The sequence below is a fragment of the Heterodontus francisci genome, chromosome 27 (assembly GCF_036365525.1).
Source record: "Heterodontus francisci isolate sHetFra1 chromosome 27, sHetFra1.hap1, whole genome shotgun sequence".
In the NCBI taxonomy this organism is placed as follows: Eukaryota; Metazoa; Chordata; class Chondrichthyes; order Heterodontiformes; family Heterodontidae; genus Heterodontus; species Heterodontus francisci.
In genome coordinates, this window is record NC_090397.1 from 33,162,693 (window position 1) to 33,187,219 (window position 24,527).

The 24,527-nt window shown below is 43.2% G+C and overlaps 1 protein-coding gene across 9 annotated transcripts in view; it reads left to right on the forward strand.

The window, feature by feature from the left end:
• Positions 1 to 24,527, forward strand: part of tbc1d22a (TBC1 domain family, member 22a) — a 534,956-nt gene that overhangs the window by 88,061 nt on the left and 422,368 nt on the right. For all 9 annotated transcript variants that reach the window (XR_010977650.1, XR_010977651.1, XM_068059138.1 and 6 more), the window contains one exon: positions 9,675 to 9,745. Coding sequence is in view for 7 of the 9 variants with exons in the window: in XM_068059138.1 (XP_067915239.1) it covers positions 9,675 to 9,745 (71 nt within the window). In the remaining 2 variants the exon portion in view is untranslated. The remainder of the gene's footprint in view (positions 1 to 9,674; positions 9,746 to 24,527) is intronic.

The window sequence follows — 24,527 nt, forward strand, 5'->3', positions numbered from 1 at the left end:
TGTATGTGTATGAGGGCTAGGAAGAACAACGAGTTAAAAAAAAATCTTTTCATATATAGATTTGTCTCATTATTCAAATATTTATTGGAAAAGAAGTAAGTCTTAGTGTTGTTTAAAGAAACCTAGTTTGCCATGCTTTATTCTGGGCGACAAACAGTGTCTAATTTGGCTGTTCTTCAGTAGGTGGGAAACTTTCTTGATATACTGTGACCTGTGGAGTAGTGGGACTGAATTAGTGCATTACTCCCTCCTTGGTCATAATAGTACAAATAGCCAAGAAGCTGATTTTTTTATTGGTTCATGGGATGTGGGCATCACTGAAAAGACTAGCCTTTATTGCCTATCCCCAGTTGCCCTTGAGGAAGGGGTGGTGAACTGCTTTCTTGAACTGTTGCAGTCCATGTTGTGAATGTACTCCCACTGCTGTTGGGGAGGGAGTTCCAGGATTTTGACGTGGCAATAGTGAAGGAATGGTGATACATTTCCAAGAGTGAATGGTGTGCAACCTTGAGGGGAACTTTTCAGGTGGTGGTGTCCCCATGCACCTGCTGCTCTTGCTTTTCTAGGTGGTAGAGGTTGCGGATTTGGAAGGAGCCTTGGTGAGTGCATACAGTGCATCTTGTATATGGTACACACAGCTGCCACTCTGCCAGTGGAGGGAGTGAATGTTTAAGGAGGTGGAAGGGTTGCCAGTCAATTGGGCTGCTTTGTCCTGGATGGTGTTGTGGTGTTGGATTTGTGCATTCATTCAGGGAAGTGGAGAGTATTCCATTACCCTCCTAAATTGTGCCTTGTAGATGGTGTAAAAACTTTGAGGAGTCAGGGAGTCAGAATACCCAGCCTCTGACCTGCTCTGTTTGCTCACGATATATATGTGGCTGGTCCAGTTCAGTTTCTGGAAATGGTGACCCCCTCCCACCCCCCAGGATGTTGCTGGTGGGGGTTTCAGCTAGAGTAATGCTTTTGAATACCAAGGGGGATATGGTTAGATTCTGTTTTTTGGGTTCAAGTTCCGCTCCAGGACTTGAGCACAAAAATCAAGACTGGCACTCCAGTGCAATACTGAGGGATAACTGCACTGCCGGAGGTGCTGTCTTTTTAGGATGCGACGTTAGACCAAGGTCATAGAGTCACAGAGTTATACAGCACAGAAACAGGCCCTTCGGCCCAACGCGTCTGCGCCAACTATCGAGCCCCCACCCAATCTAATCCCATTTTCCCACACTTGGCCCGTAGCCTTGTATGCTATGGTGTTTTAAGTGCTCGTCTAAATACCTCAGGTCCGGTCTGCCCCCTCGGTTGGATGTAAAAGATCCCATAACAGTATGTTCAAGAAAAGCAGGGAGTTATCCCTGATATCCTGGCCAATATTGATCTCCGTCAGCATCAGAAGAAACAAATTATCTGGTCATTTTCACATTGTTGTTAGTGGGAGCTTGCTGTGTGCAAATCGACTGCCCTCATTTCCCAACTTAGAACAATGACATCATTGTTTCAGAAGTAATTCATTGACTGTTAAAGCACTTTGAGATGTCCTGATGTCATTGAAAGGAGCCATGTAAATTGTTACGACCAGGGGAGGAAGAGGTCTCAGGCTCTCCTCTCACCCCTTCTCTGGTTTGGCTGTAAGAGGGTTTATCTTTTTAAACAGTGATTTTAGCTTACCACCTCAGTGAGCCCTTGCTCACTGCACTCTAAATTAGAATTACAAATGAATCAATCAGACAAGTTTCCTTGCGTTTAAACAAGAAAGATGTAAGTTTATTAACCTTACCACTCTAACCCGGTTAAAAATACTAAAATAGATGTGTGCATGCTCACATGCACACGAGAGGTACACGCGCGAATAGATACAGAGGGGAAGAAAGAGTTAGGGGGTTGAAGGAGCGTGTGTAATAAGTGGAATTCAGATACAGTTCTTACTGTCTTTGGTATAATGTCCTCAATTGAAGTTGAGATCTTGGAGTCCTCGCTGTGGGCCACATGCACAATTCCAGGCTTGCTTCTCTGGTACCAGGAGGCCGAAGGGAGGCTTTGTCTTTAAGTGTAGATACTGCCACCGTGGTTTTCCTGGGACTTTGTTGGAGAGACAGAGAGAGATGTCTTTTTCTTGAGGCTCAGAATTGCAGTCTCTTTCCTTTCTGTGAGGCACAATTTAAAAGTCCCAGTCTTATCAGTAAGTTGGTCAGGTGACCAACTTTGTTTGAAACAGCAACTTCTTGGGTTGTTGGATTTCAGAGTCTTTCAGACATTCTCGGGTGGAGTTTGGCTCCGACAAAGTCAAATGGTGTTGATTACCACTATTGTCAAGACCAATCTTGCTAATTGAATCAAGAAGCACCCCCATTGTCTCCCTATTCAACTGTCTCTCAGCTGGTCCTTGCCTTCTCAGAATGCAAATGTGAAACCATGTTTTCAGCTGTTCAGTTCTGCTTTTTAAAAAAAGGTTATTTGCCATGTCCAGTAAAAAGTTTCAAGCAGTGTCCCATATGACAAAATTTTATGTTTCCATGTGGTAGGTGTGATTTTCATCGCAAAGTGCAAGTCTTTGTTATTGTCTCTTGTTGGAGATGGTCATTGCTCAGCACTTGTGTGGCGTGAATATCACTTGTCACTTAGCAGCACAAACACGAATGTTGTTCATGCCTTGCTGTCTGTGGGAACGGACTGCTTCATTATCTGAGGAGTTGCAAATGGAACTCAACACTCCAATTGTCAATGAGCATGCCCACTTTAGATCTTTATGGTGGTGGGAAAGTCATTGATGAAGCAACTGACGATGGTTGGACCTGGGACACTCCCCTGAGGAACTCCTGCAATGATGTCCTTGGGCTGAGATGATTGGCCTCTAACAACTACAACCATCTTGCGCGGTGTTCCTCCAGCCAGTGCAGAGCTTGCCCCCGATTCCCATTGTTTTCAATTTTACAAGGGCTCCTTGATGCCACTTGGTCAAATGCTGCCTTGATGTCCAGTGCAGTCACTCTCTACTCATCTCTGGAATTCAGCTCTTTTGTCCATGTTTGTACCAAGGCTGTAACAAGTTCTGGAGCCGAGTGGCCCAAGCAGAACCCAAATGGAGCATCGGTGAACCGATTTTGGGTGTATAAATGCAGCTCGATAGCACTGTCGATGACCCCTTCCATCACTTTGCTGATGATTGAGAGTAGATTGATGAGGTGTTATTTGGCCAGATTGGATATGTCCTCCTCTCTGTGGACAGGACAGGGCAATTTTCCACTTTGTTAGCAAGATGTACTGGAACAATATGGTGAGGGATATGGCTAGTTCTGGAGCAAATGTTGCCAGAACTACAGCTAGGATGTTGACAGGGCCCTTGGCCTTGTATGCAGTGTGCTCAGCTATTTCTTGATGTTGCGTTGTGATTTGAATTGGCTGAAGACTGACGTCAGGGATAGTAGTGACCTCAGGTGGAGGCCAAGGTGGATCATCCACTCGGTACTTCTGGCCGATGGTGATTACAAATGCTTCAGCCTTATCTTTTGTACCGATGTGCTGGGCTGTACCATTATTGAGGATGGGGATGTTCATGTAGGCTTTTCTTCTGATTAGTAGTTTAATTGTTCACCTTGGATATGGCAGGACTGCCGTGCTTTAATCTGATCTGTCTGTTATGGGATCGTTTAGCTCTGTCGATAGCATGCTGCTTCTGTTGTTGAGTATACCTGTAGTCCTGTGTTGTAGCTTCTACATGTTGGGAAACTTCATTTTTACGTATGTTCTGTACTGCTCCTGGCATGCTCTCCTGCACTCCTCATTGAAGCAGGGTTGGTTCTCTGGCTTGATGGTAGTGGTTGAGTGAGGGATATGCTACGCCATGTGGCTACAGATTGTGGTGGAATACAATTTTGCTGATGGCCCACAGTGCCTCATGGATGCCCAGTTTTGAGCTCCTAGGTCTGTTCTGAATCTGAATAGGTTCTGATGAAGGGTCACTGACCTGAAACGTTAACTCTGCTTCTCTCTCCACAGATGTTGCCAGACCTGCTGAGTACTTCCAGCATTTCTTGTTTTTATTTCAGATTTCCAGCATCTGCAGTATTTTGCTTTTATATTACTGTTCTGAATCTAACCCATTTAGCACGGTGGTAGTCCCTCACAGTACAGTGATTTTTGCAAGAACTGTGTGGTGAACACTCATAAGGATGAGGCCAAGAAGATTTTTCCCTCGTGTTTCTTTCTCCGCCTGCTGCAGGCCCAGTCTGGTAACTGGGCCCTTCAGGGCTTGGCCAGTAGAAGCTTCCAAGCTACGCTTGGTGATGGGCATTGATGTCCCCTACACAGTACATGCTGTGCTCTTGCTACCCTCAGTACTTCTTCCAAATGGCGTTCAACGTAGACAAGCCATGGTTCATTAGCTGAGGGAAGCCAGTAGATTGTAATCAGGAGGTTTCCTTGCCCGTGTTTGACCTGATGGCGTGAGACTTTGAGGTCGGGCGTCAGTATTGAAGACTCCAAGGGCCAATCCCTCCCGATTGTCTACTACTGTGCTGCCAACTTTGGTGGTCTGTCCTGCTGATGGGACAGATCCATGGATAGTGATCAAGAATGGTAGCATAGTGATTATATTACTGGATTAATGCTTCAGAGACATGAGTTTAAATCCCACCATAACTGCTGGGGAGTTTAATTCAGTTAATTTCAATAAGTCTGGTAGAAAAAGCTAGTCTCTGTGATGGTGACCATGAAACTGCCAGATTGTCATAAAAATCCAGTTGGTTCACTCATGTCCTTTAGGGAAGGAAATCTGCCCTCCTTAGTTGGTCTGACCTAAAAGTGAGTCCAAGTCCACAGCAATGTGGTTGGCTCTTAACTGCCCTCTGACACGTTCTAACAAGCTACTCAGTTGTACCAAACAGCTTTGATATTCTAGATTCAGAGTAAAACCAGATGGCTTACCCGGTATTGACCTAGGAACACCCAGCTCAGTAAACCCTGCAAAGTCTTCCTCAATAACAACTGGGGACTTGTGCCAAAGTTAGGAGAGCTGCCTTACAGTCTAGTCAAGAAACTGGCTGACAGTCATGCTCACAGAATCATACCTTTTCAGTCACTGTCCCAGAGTCCTCCATCACCATCTCTGGGTATGTCCTGTCCCACCGGCAGGACGGACCCCACCAGCGGTGGCGGCACACTTGTCTACAGTCAAGAGGGAGTGGCCCTGGGAGTCCTCAATATTGATTGCGGGCAGCAGAAATTCTGAGGGCAAATGTGGCAAGCAAGGCTCCTGCTGATAACTATCTACTGGCCTCCTCAGCAGAAGGATCAGTGTCAGATGATTCAATTATGAGGAAAGACTGGAGAAATTTTGGCTGTTTATTGAAGGGGAATTACTGAGGGGAGGTGGAAACTTAGGACGAAGGGTTACTGACCTGAAACAGTAACTCTTTCTTTCTCCACAGATGCTACCAGACCTGAGTATTTCCAGCATTTTCTGCTTTTACTTAGGAACAGGAGTAGGCCATTCGGCCTCTTGAGCCTTTTCTGCCATTTAGTTAGATTGTGACTGATCTGTACCTTAACTCCATTTATCTGTATGCAAGATATAAAGCAGATAAGAAATAAAATCTTGAGCACTGCTTCTAGGTGTGCCATGAAACTAGGATAAGGGATACAAATTTGAATTGCAGTGTAAATTTTGGATGGATGTCAGTAAAAACTTCATTTTTTTAGTGATTCACCTGGAATTGATAGGATAGTGGAAGTAAAAATGTGCCAATTTAAGAGATAGCTGGTTGATGTACAGGCTGAATTTTTTGAAATGGATGAGCCCAGATGGGGTGAATGCTATTGTTGTTGATGTTTATCTTGTGAACTCACCATTAACGTGTGTGTACTCACAGACTTGCACTGAACACTGTGAATCTTGTGATGGTATTTAATTGGGAAAATGTAGTGGCTAAAACAGTGGTAAAATGTGACTCGAGTTACCTTTCTTCTTACGGCCCAACTTATTGAAATGACTACAAATATGTGGATTTCAATTATTTTCTGGCCAATTTCTTAGTTTAACAGAAAAAAAAATCCTTCTGACAGATTCGCTGACCAGTGACGATGGAGTTTTCAAGTTTTTTAAAATGGTACTCTCAAAATTTCCAGCTGTCTAGCCTTTGACCCTCCATTGAGAACATTTCTGCTGCAGCTGATCTGCTCAATCTTACCCTCACCTTCAGCTTGCTGCCCTTGTCCCCATTAAAAGCATTGCTGTCTCTCACCCTGGTCGTGGGCCGTGGTATAATCCTCATCTCGACTCCCTTAAGTCCAAGGGACGAGACTTGAAAATTTATGGCAAGCAACTGCTTAAATGATTCATTGACAGATCTGGCTGGACTGCATAGCACTGTCAGGCCCTGCTTTTCTCTGCCAAAACTGTTGACTATTTCAGGATCATCCTGGAATGTGTAGGTAACCCCCAGCTTCTCTACTCCAGTAGAAGCTGTTGTCTTGAGCCCCTCTTTCCCGCCATCCTCGCCTCCAACAGTAAAATGGGAGGAACTCATGAACTTTTTCGCTAAGATTGAGACCATGTGTTCAGCTACCTCTGCTGCTTCCTTCCCTTCACCTAGCCCACCAAGCCAAACTTTCCCCAAGGTGCCCCTGCCCTAACCCTGAATTAGCATCTTTCTTCAGTTTCACTTCTATCCCATCGTGACCTCTCCAAGCTCATCTTGTCCACATTTCCTGCTCTCTTGCACATGTTCCCACATTTTAAAAACAATAGTTTTTTTTAATATAGCAAGTTATTGGAAGAAAATAATACCAAAGTCATCAGAGTTAGCATCAGGTGGTAAGTGAATACCTCAGCAGCACTGCCATTAACTTTATAGCTGATAATGAGCAATAATTTAGTTTATTCAAAAGGTTGCATTTGCTGACACAACCACTAGGTGGCACAATACTGGCACATGCACAAATGCAGCCTCATCCATTGAAATGTCACTGCCTGTGATGTCTCTGGCAGCTGCCAGTAATAAAGATGGTGCTGCTCAATTTATCACAAAAAACAAATTTCACCCAAATCCCCTCAATTGCTGCGATCGCGTTTCTCTTCGCCGTTCGTTCCCTGCCTAACCATTGCCTTCCCTCAGCCACTTGCTCCAGGCTTCGCCGCTTCCCCCTTCTCGGCCACTCGCTCCCGGATCACCCCTTGGCTTCTCGCTCCCTGCCTTGCCCCTTTGGCGACTTGTCCCCCCACCAGTGGTGGGGAGCAATCGGTCGATGGTGGGAAGTGGCTGAGGAGGGGAAACGACGAGGGCGGGAGCGCGTGGCTGAGAGAAGGCCGCAGAAAATTGAAAGCGGCAATTGAAGTGGTGATGGTGGGATGGAGCAGGGTACTGTTGGGGGAATGGAGGCGACAATGACAGCTGTTGAGGGATGAGGACGTCATTGCGTGGTGACGTTGAAGCACGTGTACGCTCATTCATACTGGCAAGCAGGCAAATGATCGCATGCTGGTGACATCCATGATTGCTCTGTGCATGCTCTGCGTTGTCAGGAGTCACTGTGTATTCAAAAAGCACTTAGGGCATTTTCACAAAGCTGCTGTAGTTAATTGTGCTGCTGCAGCAAACTCATTTTTTTTTAGCACAACTTGAAATTGTTCCCTCTTCTACACTTTGTGGGTTACTGCAAATAAAAAACAATGCAAACAAATTGAATTCTGATAAATGAGTACATTGTAGCAGTGAAGTCGCAGCAAAGTAAATATTTTGTCTCACATAGCCTACTGTTTACAAATGGAAATTGATACTGCAATTTTTCAGAAAGGATTTAAGAGAATATGACGTCAATTTGAATGAGATCTATTTATTCCAACACAAATTTAATCCATTAGCAGTTCCAGTTTAAGAAAACTGATATTTGTGGGAGCTAGTTCCTAGAAATAAAGGCTTTTAGATCAGGGGTTCTCATCCTTTGTGCTTCCAAGGCGCGCCCCCCCCCCACCCCCATGTTATATAAAAAAATATCTGGGGTACCCTGAACACATTGAGTACTTTTTTCTGCATAAAACTTGGTTATACAATTAAGCATATATATAGGTTGTTTTATTTTACTTGATGTGAAACATGTTGCTGGTAGACATGAAGGTATCTTTGGTAAACACACGTACATGTCGTGGTCAGTGGTCATCTTGCACAGTACTTAGTTCCCATTGTTACTGCCTAAAGTTCCGTTTTGCTTAAGTAGGTTGTGCTAAATGAAACCAACACTTTGAGTGCTGCAGGAGAAACAGAACTGAAATTTGTGCATTCAGACCAAAATGTCCCTTGCAACATTTCACTGTACTTGGTTCTGAGGAAGCTGTCTGATGAAATGTCGAAGAGCACTTCTAATAGATTTGATGGGACAGAGGAAGACAATTTAACTTCAGTATTCTCATTAAGCGAGTTTGTAGCCCACAGGTGTGTGTACGAGATTGTTCTGTCGTGAGTTTTGGAAAATAAATAGTAAATCAGTTGCGTAGACCAGAAAGGTGTGCTACCACCAGTGGTTTATGTCAGTCAATATTTTCTTTCTTGAATGAAAGAATGTAGGCGCTCAAACATATCACTAGTTCCCCCATAAGTAAGAAATTTCCAGACTTAGAGTATTCAGCTTATTCATTTCACTCAATATGTCTGTGAGGTAACCCAGTCACACGTCGTCATTCAGCACATTGGCAAGTTCAGGTTTTTTTTTATCAGCTAAAGTATTACGTACCTCTTCCCTGAGATGAAATATATACAGAAACATTCTGCTTTGAGATAGCCATTTCAACTTTGTATCCAAGAGCACTAAATTTTGCTGTACACTAAAGGCCTGTTCGGGTCTGCAAATGAAACCCGGCCCGAGTCCTTTCATTTTTTCCTGCACCCAGCCTGACCTAGCCACCGAATGAAGTTGATTATATTAATGAGGTTGTGCTCTACTTTGGATGGAATTGCTCACTGCAGACTAGTGCGGAGTGTTTCCTGCCTTGACGTCCTGCATGTCACTGTGTCTGAACCGGCCCGACCGGACTTGGGAGAATGACCTGACCTGAACCCAACACGTGTCTTCGGGTCCCGTTGGTTCGGGTCAGGTAGCCATGCTCTACTGTACACCTACTGTGGTTTGAGATTGACAGGGATGATGCTGTGAAGAGATTTAAACACAAGATTGAGAATTTTAAATTGGTCATGCTGAGTGGCCGGGTCACTGCAGGTCAGCAAGGACAGCAGAGTTTTGGGTGAAGTTTATGAACGATGGTCTGTGAGGGACCAGCTAGGAAAGCCAGAATATTCAGGTGTGGAGATGACTCGGACATAGATGAGGGTTTCACTCATGGATGGGATGAGGGTTTCAATAATGGATGGAATGAGGTAGGAGCGGAGGCTAACGTTGTTATGAAGGTGGAAACTGGCAGCCTTGGAGTGAGAGAATTAAATAGGATGCCAAGATTGGGAAAATTCTGGTTCAGCCTAAGACAGGCGAGGGAAGAGGCTGGAATGCTCCACATCCCTACGCTCTTCCTTCTCCCCCCTTTATTATAGTTGTTTCAATACTGATTAATTGTGATTTGTGTGTGAAGTCACTGATTTTTCAACCAACAGTGCTCATCCCATATTGAGTAGTTAATTATTTCATTGCGCTCCTGATATGATCTTAAGACAATGCTTTTTTTTTAAATGCAGAAGAGTTGAGGAAATTCAGCTGGTCTGGAATCCCAAGACAGGTCCGACCAATTACGTGGAAACTTCTTTCAGTAAGTCTACTTTCCCATTAATATCCAAGAGGTTTATATATAGTAGAAGAAGTAAGCATGTTCAAGGAAAATGAATTGTTTATGATTTTTTAAATGTAAATTAAATTCTCCCCACCCTCCACCCGCATTGGTACCTCGGGTAAGGTTCACAAAGAGATTTGTTTTTTGAAGGGCACTGGCGATGCCATCCAATGTTTAGATCTGTGTTTAAATCTACCTCAAATCTGGTGAGTTGAAATTCTTCTTCGGTTCTGTAAGTCACATAGATGATGAGTTTGGGGAGTCTGGGTCATCTCAATCTATCAGTAGACATAGCTGTTCACCTTTAGGGCTGGATGGGGAGGGGATACACTTAGCATTGGTCTTGGAAACTAAGTTTGCTTTCGTGAGAAGGTGTTAAACTTGAGCCAGGCAAATGCTAGAATATTTTTGATCGACTATTCTGGCTGGGTTGCTAATACTACTTGGAGATCAGTTATTAGGTCCTGGAATAACCCTACAAACCGGGCAGATGGGTAGACGGGCAACACGAAGCTAATGAGTGTGTCCTGTTAGGCTGTGTGGTTTCTGATGGTAATGCTCTAGCAGCACCTTTTGTGTGTGCTAGAGAATTCCTATGTCTCGCCTCTGCAAGGTGTATCCTTATGAGAAAAGACTTAGCACTTCATATAGGGAAAACAGAAAAACTGTGTGTGCATTTCTCGTTGGCTTGGTGTTAAGTCTATTAAACATGTTAGATTTCCTTTTGGTTAAAGGTAAAGACATGCATACTGGGTTTGACCCTACAGCATACAACTGCCCTCAAATTGCCACGAGATCATCTGTTTTATTCTGTGGTTGCAACATTGATAGTCTGGGACTTGAGAAAAATTTCATTAATGCAGTAGATGTTTTTGAGGTTGACGTGTATTATTGCTTATTGCGAGGACTTGATAATATTGGGTGCTTGAAATGCCAAGTGTTCTATTTCTCAACAGTGACATTCCGAAATAATTATATTCTAGGTTTCTTAATACTTAATTTGTAGGTTCTGTCGGAAATTAGCTGTTTAATATCAAAGTTGGTGTATGCTTAGCCCATGCCATTATTATGTTGTGGGATTGTTCATGGAGCTCAAAACTTTAAAACTGTTTTACGTTAGGCTTGTAGGAAAAATGTAGATGGGGATACTGCTTTCCCTCCAGATCCAGAACTTTTCATGTTCAAGCACTATATGGTTAATGAACTTTAGGGGTCAAGAGCTCCTTTCAAATGCATTAGTCAAGGTTTTGCATTTAAAATTTTGCATGGTTGCATCAGGTTGTTGCAGTTCATACACCTACTTAAAAAAAAAAAATTCCCATGTTGAACAATCCTCATTTGATTACTTAATTGAGGCACTGTCCCCTCTCCTCCAAAAACAAAAATCTTTGATCCCTCAATCCTTGCAAACTGCTGCCCCATCTCTAACCTCTTTTCTTCAACAAACTCCCTTGAACCTTTTGTCGCCTCCCAAATTCATGCCTATCTTTCCTTGGAACTCCGTGTTTAAATTCCTTAACTCAGGTTTCTACTCTATCACAGTACTGAAAGAGCTGTTGGCAAAGCTACAAATGACATCTTAAGTGACTGTGACAAAGGTAAACTCGAGCTTCTTGACCTGTCTGCAGCCTTTGACACAGTTGACCATACCATCCTACTCCACTGCATCTCCATTGTCATCCAGCTGGGTGAGGCTGCACTGGCCTGATGGCATTCTGTCTACTTGTAGCTAGAGCTTCATTTGCAATGGCTTCTCTTCCCACTCCCACAACATTTCCTCTGATGTCCCTCAAGTATTTGTCCTTGGCCGCCTCCTGTTCCTCATCTACATGCTGCCCCGTGACACCATCAACCGCAAACAGTGTTGGTTTTCGCATGTACGTTGACGACACCCAGTTCTACGTCACCACCTCTCGACACCTCCACTGGCATTATCAGACTGCTTGTCTGACATCCAGTACTGGATGAGCAGGAATTTGCTCTAATTAAATATTAGGAAGGCTGAAGTCATTGTCTTTGGTCCCCGCTACAACTCCACTTTTTAGCTAACAACTCCATCTCTCTCCTTGGCAACTTTGAGGTGGAACCAGACAGTTGCCAATCTTGATGTCATATTTGACCACAGATCAGCTTCCGACCAACTATCCACACCATCACACAGACCGTCCATTTCCACCTCTGGAACGTTGCCTGACTCCATCACTGCCTTAGTTCATTTGCTGTTGAAGCCCTCTTCCATGCCTTTGTTACTTCTAAACTTGACTATTCTTGGGCATTCCTGGCTGGCCTCCCATATTTTACCCTCTCTAAACTTGAAGTCATCCAAATCTCTGCTGCCCGTGTCCTTACATGCACAAAGTCCCATTCATCCATCACCCTTGTGCTCGTTGACTTGCATTGTCTCCTCTAAGTAGCAGCCTTGAATTTAAAATTCTCATCTTTGATTTCAAATCCCTCCATTACCTCCCCCCCGCCCCCCTCCCCCCAGCTCCTGTAATCTCCTCCAGCCCCACAACCCTCAGATATCTGTGCTGTTAATTGTTTGTTCATTATTTGGGTGTATGCTGATGGAGAACATTAATTGGGGTTTCACTTAGCACATATAAAGAGACACTTACTGAAACTGTGGTGTGGTTGAGTTGGGAGTTGTACGCTTGTAATTTTCCTTTCTGTAAATAAAGGTAAGATTGAATAAAGATTGGCTCCAGTACTATCCTTCACCACTGGCTGTCTGGATTAAAACATGGTAGCAGGGAATGGTTACTTAATAGTGAAGGTTGGAAGCTTTAAAAAAAAAATCAAAAAGGAGACTACAATCTTAATAACCATTGTGAAAGATGGCAGAAAGCAACTGTAAATTGTTAGGGTATCATTACTCTCCAATGTTTTTGGGGTCCGAACAGTGGAAGAATGAAATGGATATGTAGACGCGGGTTATGTCCCTACCCAAGAGGAAATGAGGCTTTGGCATTGTCGCTTCCTACCAAATGTCAAATCCGATATGAGTGTATTGTGAGCTGGGTGCCCATCAGTTGGATACTGATTAAGGTTTGGATCCTCTATTAGAGTTCTTGGTCGAAATTTACAAGTAAGATAATCTATTAAATGCCGATGAGGCATGGTCAGACTTTTGGAAAACAGCTGGTTATACAATGGAATAATGCATCACTGACTTTAACAGATTGTATGAAAGACTGAGGAAATTCAATTTAGAGATCCCTGATTCAAGACTAGCGTTTAAATTGCAGGATTGTGCTAAGGTGTCACATATGGACAGGCTCCTGGTTTGAACTGATCGGTTCTTGGAGAGAGACTGCCTGTTGAATTAGATGTCTGCAACTTTGAAAACAATTTCCTGGCGAAACAGTAATTTCCTGCTGACTTGGTGAACAAATGGGGCATTGAGGTGACACATAGAATAGAGGATTCAATTGCTGGTTTTCAAAATGGTCCACATACTGGACACAGGTGTCAATACAAGGGAAAGGTTACAGATGAGCGAAATGAGGATGAAAGCACCTTGAGCAGATCTGGCTATTAGAGCAGGGGACAGAATTGCAACAGCAATAATAAGTGAATGAATCCCATGAATATCCAAGGAACAGTTAATGGGTGCTTCAGATGTGCCTCAGGTATCATTATGCGATGAACTGCCCAAAGTAGAGAGGTAGGGTCCTTGAAAGACACATAACACACAGAATTCTGGGGCAGAAGATGAATCTGAACGAATTATACAAGTCACAAGGAATCTTAGTCCTGTGATGAATGGGTTAGCCGTGGACTTGTTCAACTGTGCTGTGCTAGATAGTGCTTGTACTAACTATGTGGAATATGTTAAAATGTTACCTGGATGAGCTAAGTAGTGAGGATTGACGCAAGGTTAAGAAGTATAAAAGTACTACTTTAGGTTTAGTGATGACAACACATTGAGGTCACTAATGCGCATTTTAATGCCGTTTTAAAATAGCAGGAGTAAGCCACTTCAGATCTGCTGTCGTCTCTAATGAGATACAAAAGCCTCCAGTGAGGCACAAAAAGAGAAGCCTGGAAGAGGAACAGCACATTGATTGGAGAGTCTGAACCGGAGAAGAAAAATAATTTTCAAGTGATGTCATGGGACAAAGTCACAGTGGGTGAGTATATTGGTAAGCTTTTAATTTAAATTCAACAACTATATAGTAAGAGTAGATTAATTTGTATAAAAATCTAAAGTTTTCTGATTTATCATATAATTAAAATCAGTGTTCAATAAATCAGATCTAGGGGACAAAGTTTAAAAATAAATAGCAAAAGTTGGTAAGGCTAAAGTGTTCCGAATTTCTTTAGGAAAGTAAAATCGAGATATATAGTAAGTAGAAACATCTGTTAACTTCCTATAAAATAGTGACATCACAAGGGAAGTAGCTGACTGCTGAGTGGCTGGTGAATGTTTATTAAGTCTTGTGTTTATTTCTGTCCGTTAATAGTCCGATAAATAGTTATGGCAGTGCATCTTGGCCTCATGAGTGCACAGTTTGTTCCTTGTGGTAACTCCAGGAGGCTTCTCGTATCCTTGGCAGCCATGTGCAGGAAGTGTCGTTTAGTGGAGCAGTCGAGCTCTCTGCTTTCGGTTCTTGAGCAGCAGCTGGCATCACTCTGGTGCATCTGCAAGGCTGCGTTTTGTGGCTATCAAGTTTTTGGACGTGGTCATCTGATGGTTTAAGGGTATGCAGGAGGAGAGCAAATGGTGACTGCAGGACCAGGCAGGTAGTTCATGAGTCTGCTGAGTGCATCTTGCTCTCAAAACAGTATTCAGAACTGAATGGGAATGTTGGTACCTCTTGAGTGGCACCAGAGCCAAGTCTACAGCACCATATCTGTACGGGGTGGGGGCAGGGTTCAGGATAAAGATTGGGAAAGCAATAGAGATAGGGGATTCTATAAATTAGAGGAGCAGACAGGTGTTTCTGCCGCTCACGTGAATCCTGGATGGTACGTTGCCTTCCTGATGCCAGGGTCAGGGATATCACTGAGCGGGGAGGGTGAACAGCCAGCAGACATGGTCGAAATTGATACCAACGCCATCGGCTGAAAGAGTGACGGAGGCCTGCAGGCAGATTGTTGGAGAGCTAGGAAAGAAACTAGCAAGCAACACATCAAAGGTAGTAATCTCCAGATTAAAAACATGCTGGAAATATTCAGATTAGGTACAAGATTAGGGGGAGAGAAAAACAGTTGCCGTTTCAGGTCAGTTATCTTTCATCAGAATTAGGAAAAGTTAGAAATGTAATAGGTTTTAAGCAGGTGAAATGGGGGAGGGTGGAAAAAGAACAAAAGGTAAGATTTATGACAGGTTGCAAGACACGAGACAATGAAAGGCAAAAGAGTTGGTATTGCAGAGCTAAAGGGCGTGGTAATAGGACAAGTGTAGAAACAAAAGCTGTATCCAGAGGAGGTGTTAATGGCAGACTGATGAGCAGCTGCCGTCCGAATGCAAAACCAAGAGGAAAAGTGAAACATGCAAAGAAAAGAAAACAAAATAGGGGTAGAGATTGTGGTCTGAAATTGTTGAACTTTGTGCTGAGACCAGAAGGCTGAATCAAAAGATGAAGTGCTGTTTCCCGAGTTTGTGTTGAGCTTCATTGGAACGCTGCAGTCAGCTGAGGACAGAGATGTCAGCGTGGGAGTAAGGAGGAGAATTAAAATGATATGCCATCGGAAGCTCGGGATCGTACTTGCAGACTGAATGGAGGTGTTATGCAAAATGGTCGCCCAGTCTGCATTTGGTCTCCACAGTGTAGAGCAGACCGCGTTGTGAGCAGTGAATATGTAAGCAAAATTGAAAGCAGTACATGTAAATCGCTGTTTCACCTGGAAGGAGTGTTTGATGCCTTGGATAGTGAGGAGAGAGGCGATAAAAGGGCAGGTGTTGCATATCCTGTGGTAAGGTGCCGTGGGAGAAGGTGCTGTGGAGGAAACGGTCCCTTCAGAATGCTGGGAGGGGAGGGGTGACGTGTTTGGTGGCATCATGTTGGAGGTGGCAGAAATGGCAGAGGATGTGAGGCTTAAGGTGTGGACAAGGGGAGCCATGCTGTGGCTCTGGGTGGTAGGGGAAGGAGTGAGAGTACAAGTGCGGGAAATGGGACGGGCACAGTTGAGGGCCCTATCAAACACAGTTGGTGGGAATCCTCAGTTGAGGAAAAAGGAAAAGATTTCAGAAGTACTGGTATGGAAGGGTGCATCATTAGAACAGATGCAATGGAGAAAGTGGAAGAATGAAATGTAGTCCTTGCTGGAAGCAGGGTGTGAGAAAGTGTTGTCAAGGTAGCCATGGGAGTCAGCGGGCTTAAAATGAATATTTGTTGGTAGCCTATCCCCAGAAATGTGGACAGAAGTAGGGAAGTAAGAGTTGGAGATGGTCCATGTGAAGGTGAGAGAAGGTTGAAAATTGGAAGCTAAGTTGATGAGCTTTTCCAGTTCAGGGCGAGAGCAGGAAGCCACCAATTGTCTTCAGTGTCCTGGAAAGAGAGTCAAGGGAGGGGGGCAGAGTAGAATTGGAACAAGGAATGGTCTACATATCCCACAAAAAGGCAGGCAGCCATGTGGGTACCCATAACACTTATTTGGAGGAATTGAGTTGAGTTAAAGGAGTTGGTCAATGTGAGAACAAGTTCAGCCAGGCAGAGGAGGAGGGTGGTGGTGGATGGAGACTGGTTGGTGGGCCTCTGTTCAAGGAAGAAGCGGACAGCCCTAAGGCTGTCCTGGTGCGGGATGGATGTGTAGAGGGATTGGATGTCCATGGTGAAGAGGAGGATGTTAGGGCCAGGAAATTGGAAGCTTTTGAAGTGTTGGAGGGCATCAGAAGAGTCATGGATGTAGGTGGGAAGAGACTGGGCAAGGAGAGAAAAAATAGTCGAGATAGGAAGAAATCAGTTCAGTGGGGTAGAACAGGCTGAAACCATCTGTCTACCAGGGCAGTCCTGTTTGTGGATCTTGGGGAGGAGTTAGAAGTGGGCTGTTCGAGGTTGGAAATTGTGGGTGGAAGATCTCCCAGAGGAGATGAGATCAGTGATAGTCTTGGAAATAATGACTTGATGTTCGGTGGTGGGGTCATGGTTCAGAAGGAGGTATCAGACTTGGCATTCAGCCCCTGGATAGAGGTCAGTTTGAAACAACAGCAGCACCACTCTTGTGAGCAGGCTTATTTACCATGTTAGGGTTGGACCTGAGAGAACAGAATGCAGTAGGTTGAGAGGGAGTCAGGTTCGAGTCAGTGAGAGAAGCAGAGAAATGGAGACAGTTGTGTCACGGTGCTGCTTCTCAATGAAAAGATCGAGAGGGTAAGAGGTCAGAAGGAGGGCTCCAAGTGGAGGGAGAATACTGGAGATGGGTAAAAAGTGCTACCTTGGGGGAAGGCTTGCTGGCCAAAGAAGTGGGTGTGAAGGCAATGGCGACAGAAGAAGAGCTCGACGTTGTGCCAAGGTTGAGTTTCATTGAGGTGAGTGCATAAGGGGATAAACCTAAGTCCTCTACTAAAGACATATTGTTTGGAGTCAGAGAGGTGAAGGTCTGAAGGTATTGTGAATACAGGGCAAAAGGTAAGATTGGAAGAAGGGATGGAGTCAGAGGGAAGGGAAGAGGAAGAAAGATCTGGAGGTGTGTTGGTACCCATGAGTTGTTGGAGCATGTGATCCTTAACATCTGAAAGGAAAGAAAAAAGTCTTCTGTTAAGGTGTTGAATGAGACAAAGGATGAAATGAAACTGCAGACCAGGACAATTTTGAGATCGAGTGCAATGTTCCAATGAAGCTCAATGCAAGCTTGAGAAACAGCACCTCATCTTTTAATTAGGCACTTTACAGCCTTCTGGACTCAACATTGAGGTCAACCATTTCAGAACATAATCTCTGCCCCCCATATTTGTTTCCTTTCTTTGCTTGTTTCGTTCTTCGTCTTGGTTTTCTCGTTTTTCGTTTTGGACAGCAGCTGTTCATCAGTCTGTCATTCACACCTTCTGGAGACACGTTTTGTTTCTTTACTGTTAACATTAGCTTCACCCACACTGTTTGGGATTTTCTTCTCCCTGCTGCTCTCACATGCATTCAAGTCTTCAGAAGAAGGAATTTTCCTCCACACAAGATCAGGGGGCAGGTTGTTCAACCTTGCCTGTCTAAGAGCGAAGACCAAAGTACGGAAAGTCCTCATCAGGGAACTCCTCTTTGCTGACTATGCTGCTTTAACATCTCACACTGAAGAGTGTCTGCAGAGTCTCATCGACAGGTTGCCTGCAATGAATTTGGCCTAACCATCAGCCTCAAGAAAACGAACATCATGGGACAGGACGTCAGAAATGCTCCATCCATCAATATCGGCGACCACGCTCTGGAAGTGGTTGAAGAGTTCACCTACCTAGGCTCAACTATCACCAGTAACCTGTCTCTCGATGCAGAATTAAACAAGTGCATGGGAAAGGCTTCCGCTGCTATGTCCAGACTGGCCAAGAGAGTGTGGGAAAATGGCGCACTGACACGGAACACAAAAGTCCGAGTGTATCAAGCCTGTGTCCTCAGTACCTTGCTCTATGGCAGCGAGGCCTGGACAACGTACGTCAGCCAAGAGCGATGTCTCAATTCATTCCATCTTCGCTGCTTCTGGAGAATACTTGGCATCAGGTGGCAGGACCGTATCTCCAACACAGAAGTCCTCGAGGCAGCCAACATCCCCAGCTTATGCACACTACTGAATCAGCGGCGCTTGAGATGGCTTGGCCATGTGAGCCGCATGGAAGATGGCAGGATCCCCAAAGACACATTGTACAGCAAGCTCGTCACTGGTATCAGACCCACTGGCCGTCCATGTCTCCGCTTTAAAGACGTCTGCACACGCGACACGAAGTCCTGTGGCATTGATCACAAGTCGTGGGAGTCAGTTGCCAGCGATCGCCAGAGCTGGCGGGTAGCCATAAAGGCGGAGCTAAAGTGTGGCGAGTCGAAGAGACTTAGCAGTTGGCAGGAAAAAAGACAGAGGCACAAGGGGGGAGCCAACTGTGTAACAGCCCCGACAAATTTTTCTGCAGCACCTGTGGAAGAGTCTGTCACTCTAGAATTGGCCTTTATAGCCACTCCAGGCGCTGCTCCACAAACTACTGACCACCTCCAGGCGCTTACCCATTGTGTCTCGAGACAAGGAGGCCAAAGAAGAAGAAGAGTTGAAGTGATCTCTCGCTCCATTTTAAACAAGTTGAACACAGAGGTGAAACAACTTAACATGCTATGTATATACAGAGATCAGAGAGAAAAAAATGACTGTTCTCAAACTCAAAAGATTCTCCAGTAAAAACATATCGTACCCAGAACAAAAAGGGTCAACGAGCATGGTGAGAACTGAGTTTTTAACTTATTTGTATCTTAGTTCCTATTACTTTCACCGTATCTTATGGCAATTGGCAGCAACACCCAAATGCACAAAAATGCTATAATTTACAGTTTTTTTAACCATGCGTGGCACGTTTGTACTGTGCCTCTATTTATAAAGCCCAGAATCGCATATGCTTTTTTTAAACCACTTTATTAACCTGCCCTGCCAGTTTCAACCATCTGTGCACATATATCCTCAGATGTCTCTGTCTTGCACGCACTTAAGAATTGTACCCTTTATTTTATATTGCCTCTCCTCGTTCTTCCTACCAAGGTATATCACTTCACATTTCCTACATTAAATTTCATCTGTCATGGCCACCCCATTCTGATACAATTTAAATACCTGTTAATTTTTTTTCGATTGTGATGTGCTGAAAGAGCCGTGATGAAATAAACAAAATGAAAGCATTATGAATTTTAAAAAAGTGAACTGTTAAACAAAACCACAAGAACATGGACACTTGTACGACAGTCAAAATGGAGTATCAGTCACATGACCCCTCCTGTACTGGAAATAATCAAACCCGTCTGCAAGAATGGAAATCGTTGACCTCATCTGAAATAGCCCTGGGGAGAACCCCTTTGAAATTGGAAAGAGCACTATTGCATATTAATGACTCTTACAGACATGAATGAACTAATAAAGGATTCTGGAGACAAATGGGCTCACAGCCCAAACCAAAATTGAACAGGTTTAAAATAGCACTGTGTTAACAGAACAGACATCAATCAATAGTCTCCACGTCCTGGTCCACTGTGTGGTCACACCAGGGGAGCAGGCCTTGTTTCCTAGGGGAAACTCTAATGTGGTGAATTTTTAGCTTAAAATAAGTAACCCTCTGGATAGAGAGAGGGTGAGATCACGCCAACCTTCAGAAAGCGTTCCAGCCAGGGACTGTGAAAGAGATCCAGCCAAGCAAGGAAGAAGCCCTGCCACTAATTCTGCACTTCAACTTGCTGAAGCAGAGAACTGAGTGACCACCACCTCCCGTCTGAAGTTTTATCCACCAGAAAATCTAAAACACCTCAACAAGATCAAGACTACAAACACCCAGGCCTGCACCTTTTAAAGGAGAAGGTCTTCCTGAAAATATTCAAGTTTACCATAAACCACAAACACCTACCTCACTTTGAAATTTAAACTACTTTTTCTCTCTACCTATCTATTCTTGTGTATGTGTGTACGAGTGATTGTGTTGGTGTGGTTGCAACCATTTTGTGAATTGTGTAAAAATAAATAGTTACCTGTTTTACCTACAAGAAAACCTGTCATTTGTCTGTTTTTATATGACACCCAAGACACTAGGGGCTAATGCAGCATTTTAACAAAACACGATGATGGCCAGTTGGGAGGTGAACAATCATACCACTTTCCATCTGTCCGTAACACAGTTCTGAAGAAAGTGTTAATTTGCTTTCTCCAGAGTTTCTTATCTGTGCACACCAGCGTTTTCTGTTTGCATTTCGGATTTCTAGCACTTAAAATTTGTTGCTTTTTGTTAATACTGGATTACTTTCTCTGCCTTCAGGGTCTCACTGTCCTACCCACCCTCCCAATCTTTCCCCATCCCCAGCAACCAACTGACCTTTCTGGTCTGTCTTGTCTATAATGACAAGTTTGCATGTAAGGACTTAGAAGTAAATGTATTCAGCTTCTCTATCTGGATTCAGTTGCTGATCCTGGGGTGATGGTACCAGGTTTGCACTGATAACATGTACTAATTAAATTACTTTGCATCTGAATGAAAGCATTTTTAAACCAATACTGTATTAGGGACAATTTTGAAATTAGGTTTGAACTATCATTTTTAACTTGCCCTGTAACTGTGATATATATAAAAAATGTGTGCAATATATCTAGATGCATGTGCTAGTTTTTTTAAGCTCTTCAATTTTTATTGCTGCCTTTAAACTATTGAACAGATTTCAGAACCTATGAAGTCTTTGTGTTCAGTTTTTAAAATATGTGATGAATAATTGCAGATACAAAAGCTACCCTAAATGTCATTAAAAGGCACTTTAAAGATGTGAATATGGAAACAGCTCGCATCTGAAGAGTATACTAGATGAATATTCCATGTGCAGTGCCTTTTAGAGTTTTCTTCCTGCTTCGTTTGAATGATGAATTCCACTAATACTTCATGATGTATTAGAGTTTATGTAGGTGCAGCTGTGAATTTTGATGCAGCAATTAAGAAGCACCTTACGACTAGGTATTTGGGAGCAGTGATAAAGGAAGACTGGTGGGTCTCGAGTGTCATCTGTCCGAGTTCGAATCTGCCTTCATCAAAGAAAGAGACAGTGTGCTGATAAACGATCATGTCAGATCCTAATTGGTAAAAAGACTTGGGAGAGTTTTTACGTTTTATTCTGTCGATTGAATGAGGCAATCCAGAAGCTACATTAAAAGTTTGATATCGTACTATCACCTTCATTCATTATCTAATGTGTAGTTGTCAACTGTATTTAAAATTTTGAACTTGATTCCCTTTGGAAACTAGAACATTTATTAAGATTTTCAAAATTGAAGTAGTTAATGACAAGTAATTACTTCGGTCTGACTGTTGGAATGTTAACTGTATGCTTAATACAACTGGTAATATTTCTTCTGAAGTACACAAACTTTCATTGCAGCCTAGATACTTGGATGCCATGGCATCTTCCACTTTTTTATATATAAAGGTCCTGAGTAGGAAACTGCCCAGACTTGATGCTCATCATTGAGTGCCTTAATGAGCAGCGGTTAAATGCACTGCATTTTGTGATATTGAGTCATTCAGTTCAATAATGTTTCAGTTTTTCTCTCTGGTTTGTGCAGAGTTGATTGCTGGAAAATAGTTGTGGGATGTAATAGTTAATCTTGGTGTAAATGGAGGGAGAAAATAAAGCATCCTTGCTGGTGATTTGGCTATCTGATGATCCCTGCTGAAAATTGTAATTGTGTTTGGCATCAGATATGGACAGAATTGCACTTGGCTATAGTGCCTTACATGGTTGAATAACTTGCTAATGGTGTCTGCGCACACATGAAGCATGACTACTGTCCTGCTGCTGGCAAATACAAGTGCCTACCATCAGGAAAGAGGCCAGCTAACAGGTTAAGGACAGTTGAAGTACGTTACAAAAATCATCTTTGCATATTTCTGATAAGCTCCACATAGACTTTGTTCATCTTTGACTTGATCTGCTGATACTGAAACAGATGTCACCTGCTGCAGAAAGTTTTGGTACCTGCTATGGCGCTTGTCACTAAAAAACTGAAGGTTATTGGAGAAAGAAAGTAAGGCGACAATATCTAGGGATTTTGAAAATGTATAGGTGATACAGTAGTATGCAGGCGATTTGGTCTCCTACATTCTACCTTTTGTAAACTTGAGGTCATCCAAAACTCTGCTGCCCGTTTCTTGACGCGCACCAAGTCCCATTCACCTATCGTCCCTGTGCTTGCTGACCAACATTGGCTCCCAATCAAGCTAAGTCTGGATTTTAAAGTTCTCATCCTTGTTTCCAAATCCCTTCATGGTCTCACTGCTCTCTGCCTTTGTAATCTTCTCTAGTCCCACAACCCTCCGAAATACCTGCGCTTCTCTAGTTCTGGCCTCTTGAGGATCACCGTTTTAATTGCTCCACCACTGGTGGCCACGCCTTCAGTTGCATAGGCTCTAAGCTCTGGGATACCTTCCCTACACCTCTCCACCTTGCTTTCCTAAGACACTCATTTAAAAACCTATCTCTTAGGCCAGGCTTTGGGCCATCTGACCCAATAACTCCTTGCGTTGCTCGGTGTCATATTTTGTTTTATATTAATCCTGCGAAGTGCCTTGGGTTGTTTTATTGCGTTAAAGGTTCTATATAAATATAAGTTAAATTGGCCTGTGCGTGTGTAACCAGTCAATGAATATAAAATTACTGTGCTTCAAACAAGACTTCAGATTAGAAAGATTTTTTAAAAAATCACGTTCTAGATATGGTAAATAGACTTGCAGATGAAGTTCGTGCTGTCTTTTTAAATTGAGAAACTGAGATGAATGACCAAAGAGCACAATGTAAGGCATCACCAAGAGAGAAAAGTACAAAGGGAGGATGAGATAAAATGGGAAGTGTTCAGTGGAGATGGAGGTTGGACTTCAAATGCTTCATTATTTTGTTATGATCCCCATGGAGACCATCAACAAACAAGAAGAATTGAATCCAACAAATGACGCCAGTTTAGAAAACAAAAGCCAAATGGACAAGATTTCACTTAGATAAATTTTACTTTAACACTCAAACCAAAACCAACATAAATTACACATTAATGGTCAAATCACAGTTGATAGATAACTTATAGGCTACATGTTAACTGTCTGATGCAACAAGGCTAAATCTTAAGTCCTTTGTGAATTCTTAGAGCCAAATGGCACCAGATAGTCCCAAAGTCTTTCAGGTCTTTGAATGTTTCAATTGATCTCCAGATCCCGTCTCTGCACAATGCAGGCTTCAACTTGATGGCAGTTTCTCTGCAATCTGAACCCCACCAATACTGTCTCCACCAAAACTGCGCACCCTTCTGGAACTTCTGTTGTTTTGCTCACAACAGTCCTGGTGGTGTACCTTCACTGGTCCTGCCTTACATAACTCTTTAAAGCACCAGAAACAATGGTAGCAGCTTATATTTTCCAAAGGGTAACTCCCAGAAAACAGCTTCAGTTCAGCAGCTCTGTGAAATTTTTAAAACAATACACAGCTTTTGCAGTCTCTTTAAGCTACCACTCCTCGCTTTTCAGCTGGCTTCATATGAAACATAACCCTTTTTGCTGACTTAACACTCTAGAGTTTTCTTAAAACGGAAAATTAACTTCTCAGTCACATGTCCTTGGCAAAAAAATCTTTTTCCTCAGTTGCAGGACTGTTTCTGTAACCTGGGTTTGACCACCTAGAACCTGGAAACCCGTGGCCCCCAAATCAGGGACCATCTCAAAAAAACAAACACAAGCTGTACTGCATCATAATTTTAGGAGAAGGCAAAGACTAGGATATGAGAAGTTCCACAAACTTGGGTTCCTGGAGAGTGACCTTGAGTGCAATTATTCAAAACTTTGAGAATATGGAGAAGAGAAGCATGTAAGATGGCATAACTAGTTTAAAGGGAACTAAAGGACAGTTCAGAGTGGTATTGATCATAGTATTGATGATGTAGGGAAAGATATGAAAATTTCATTGGAGTGAAAAGTTGGAAGCAGGAAGTGAGAGAGAGATTGAGATAACAGGCTTTTTCTTGTGTCCTTCCACGAATGCAGGAGAGTTGTTTGCAACATTCTTATATATTGAAGCAGTATTTAAACCTGGATCAGGTTATGGAGAAGTAAACTTTTGGAGAGGTG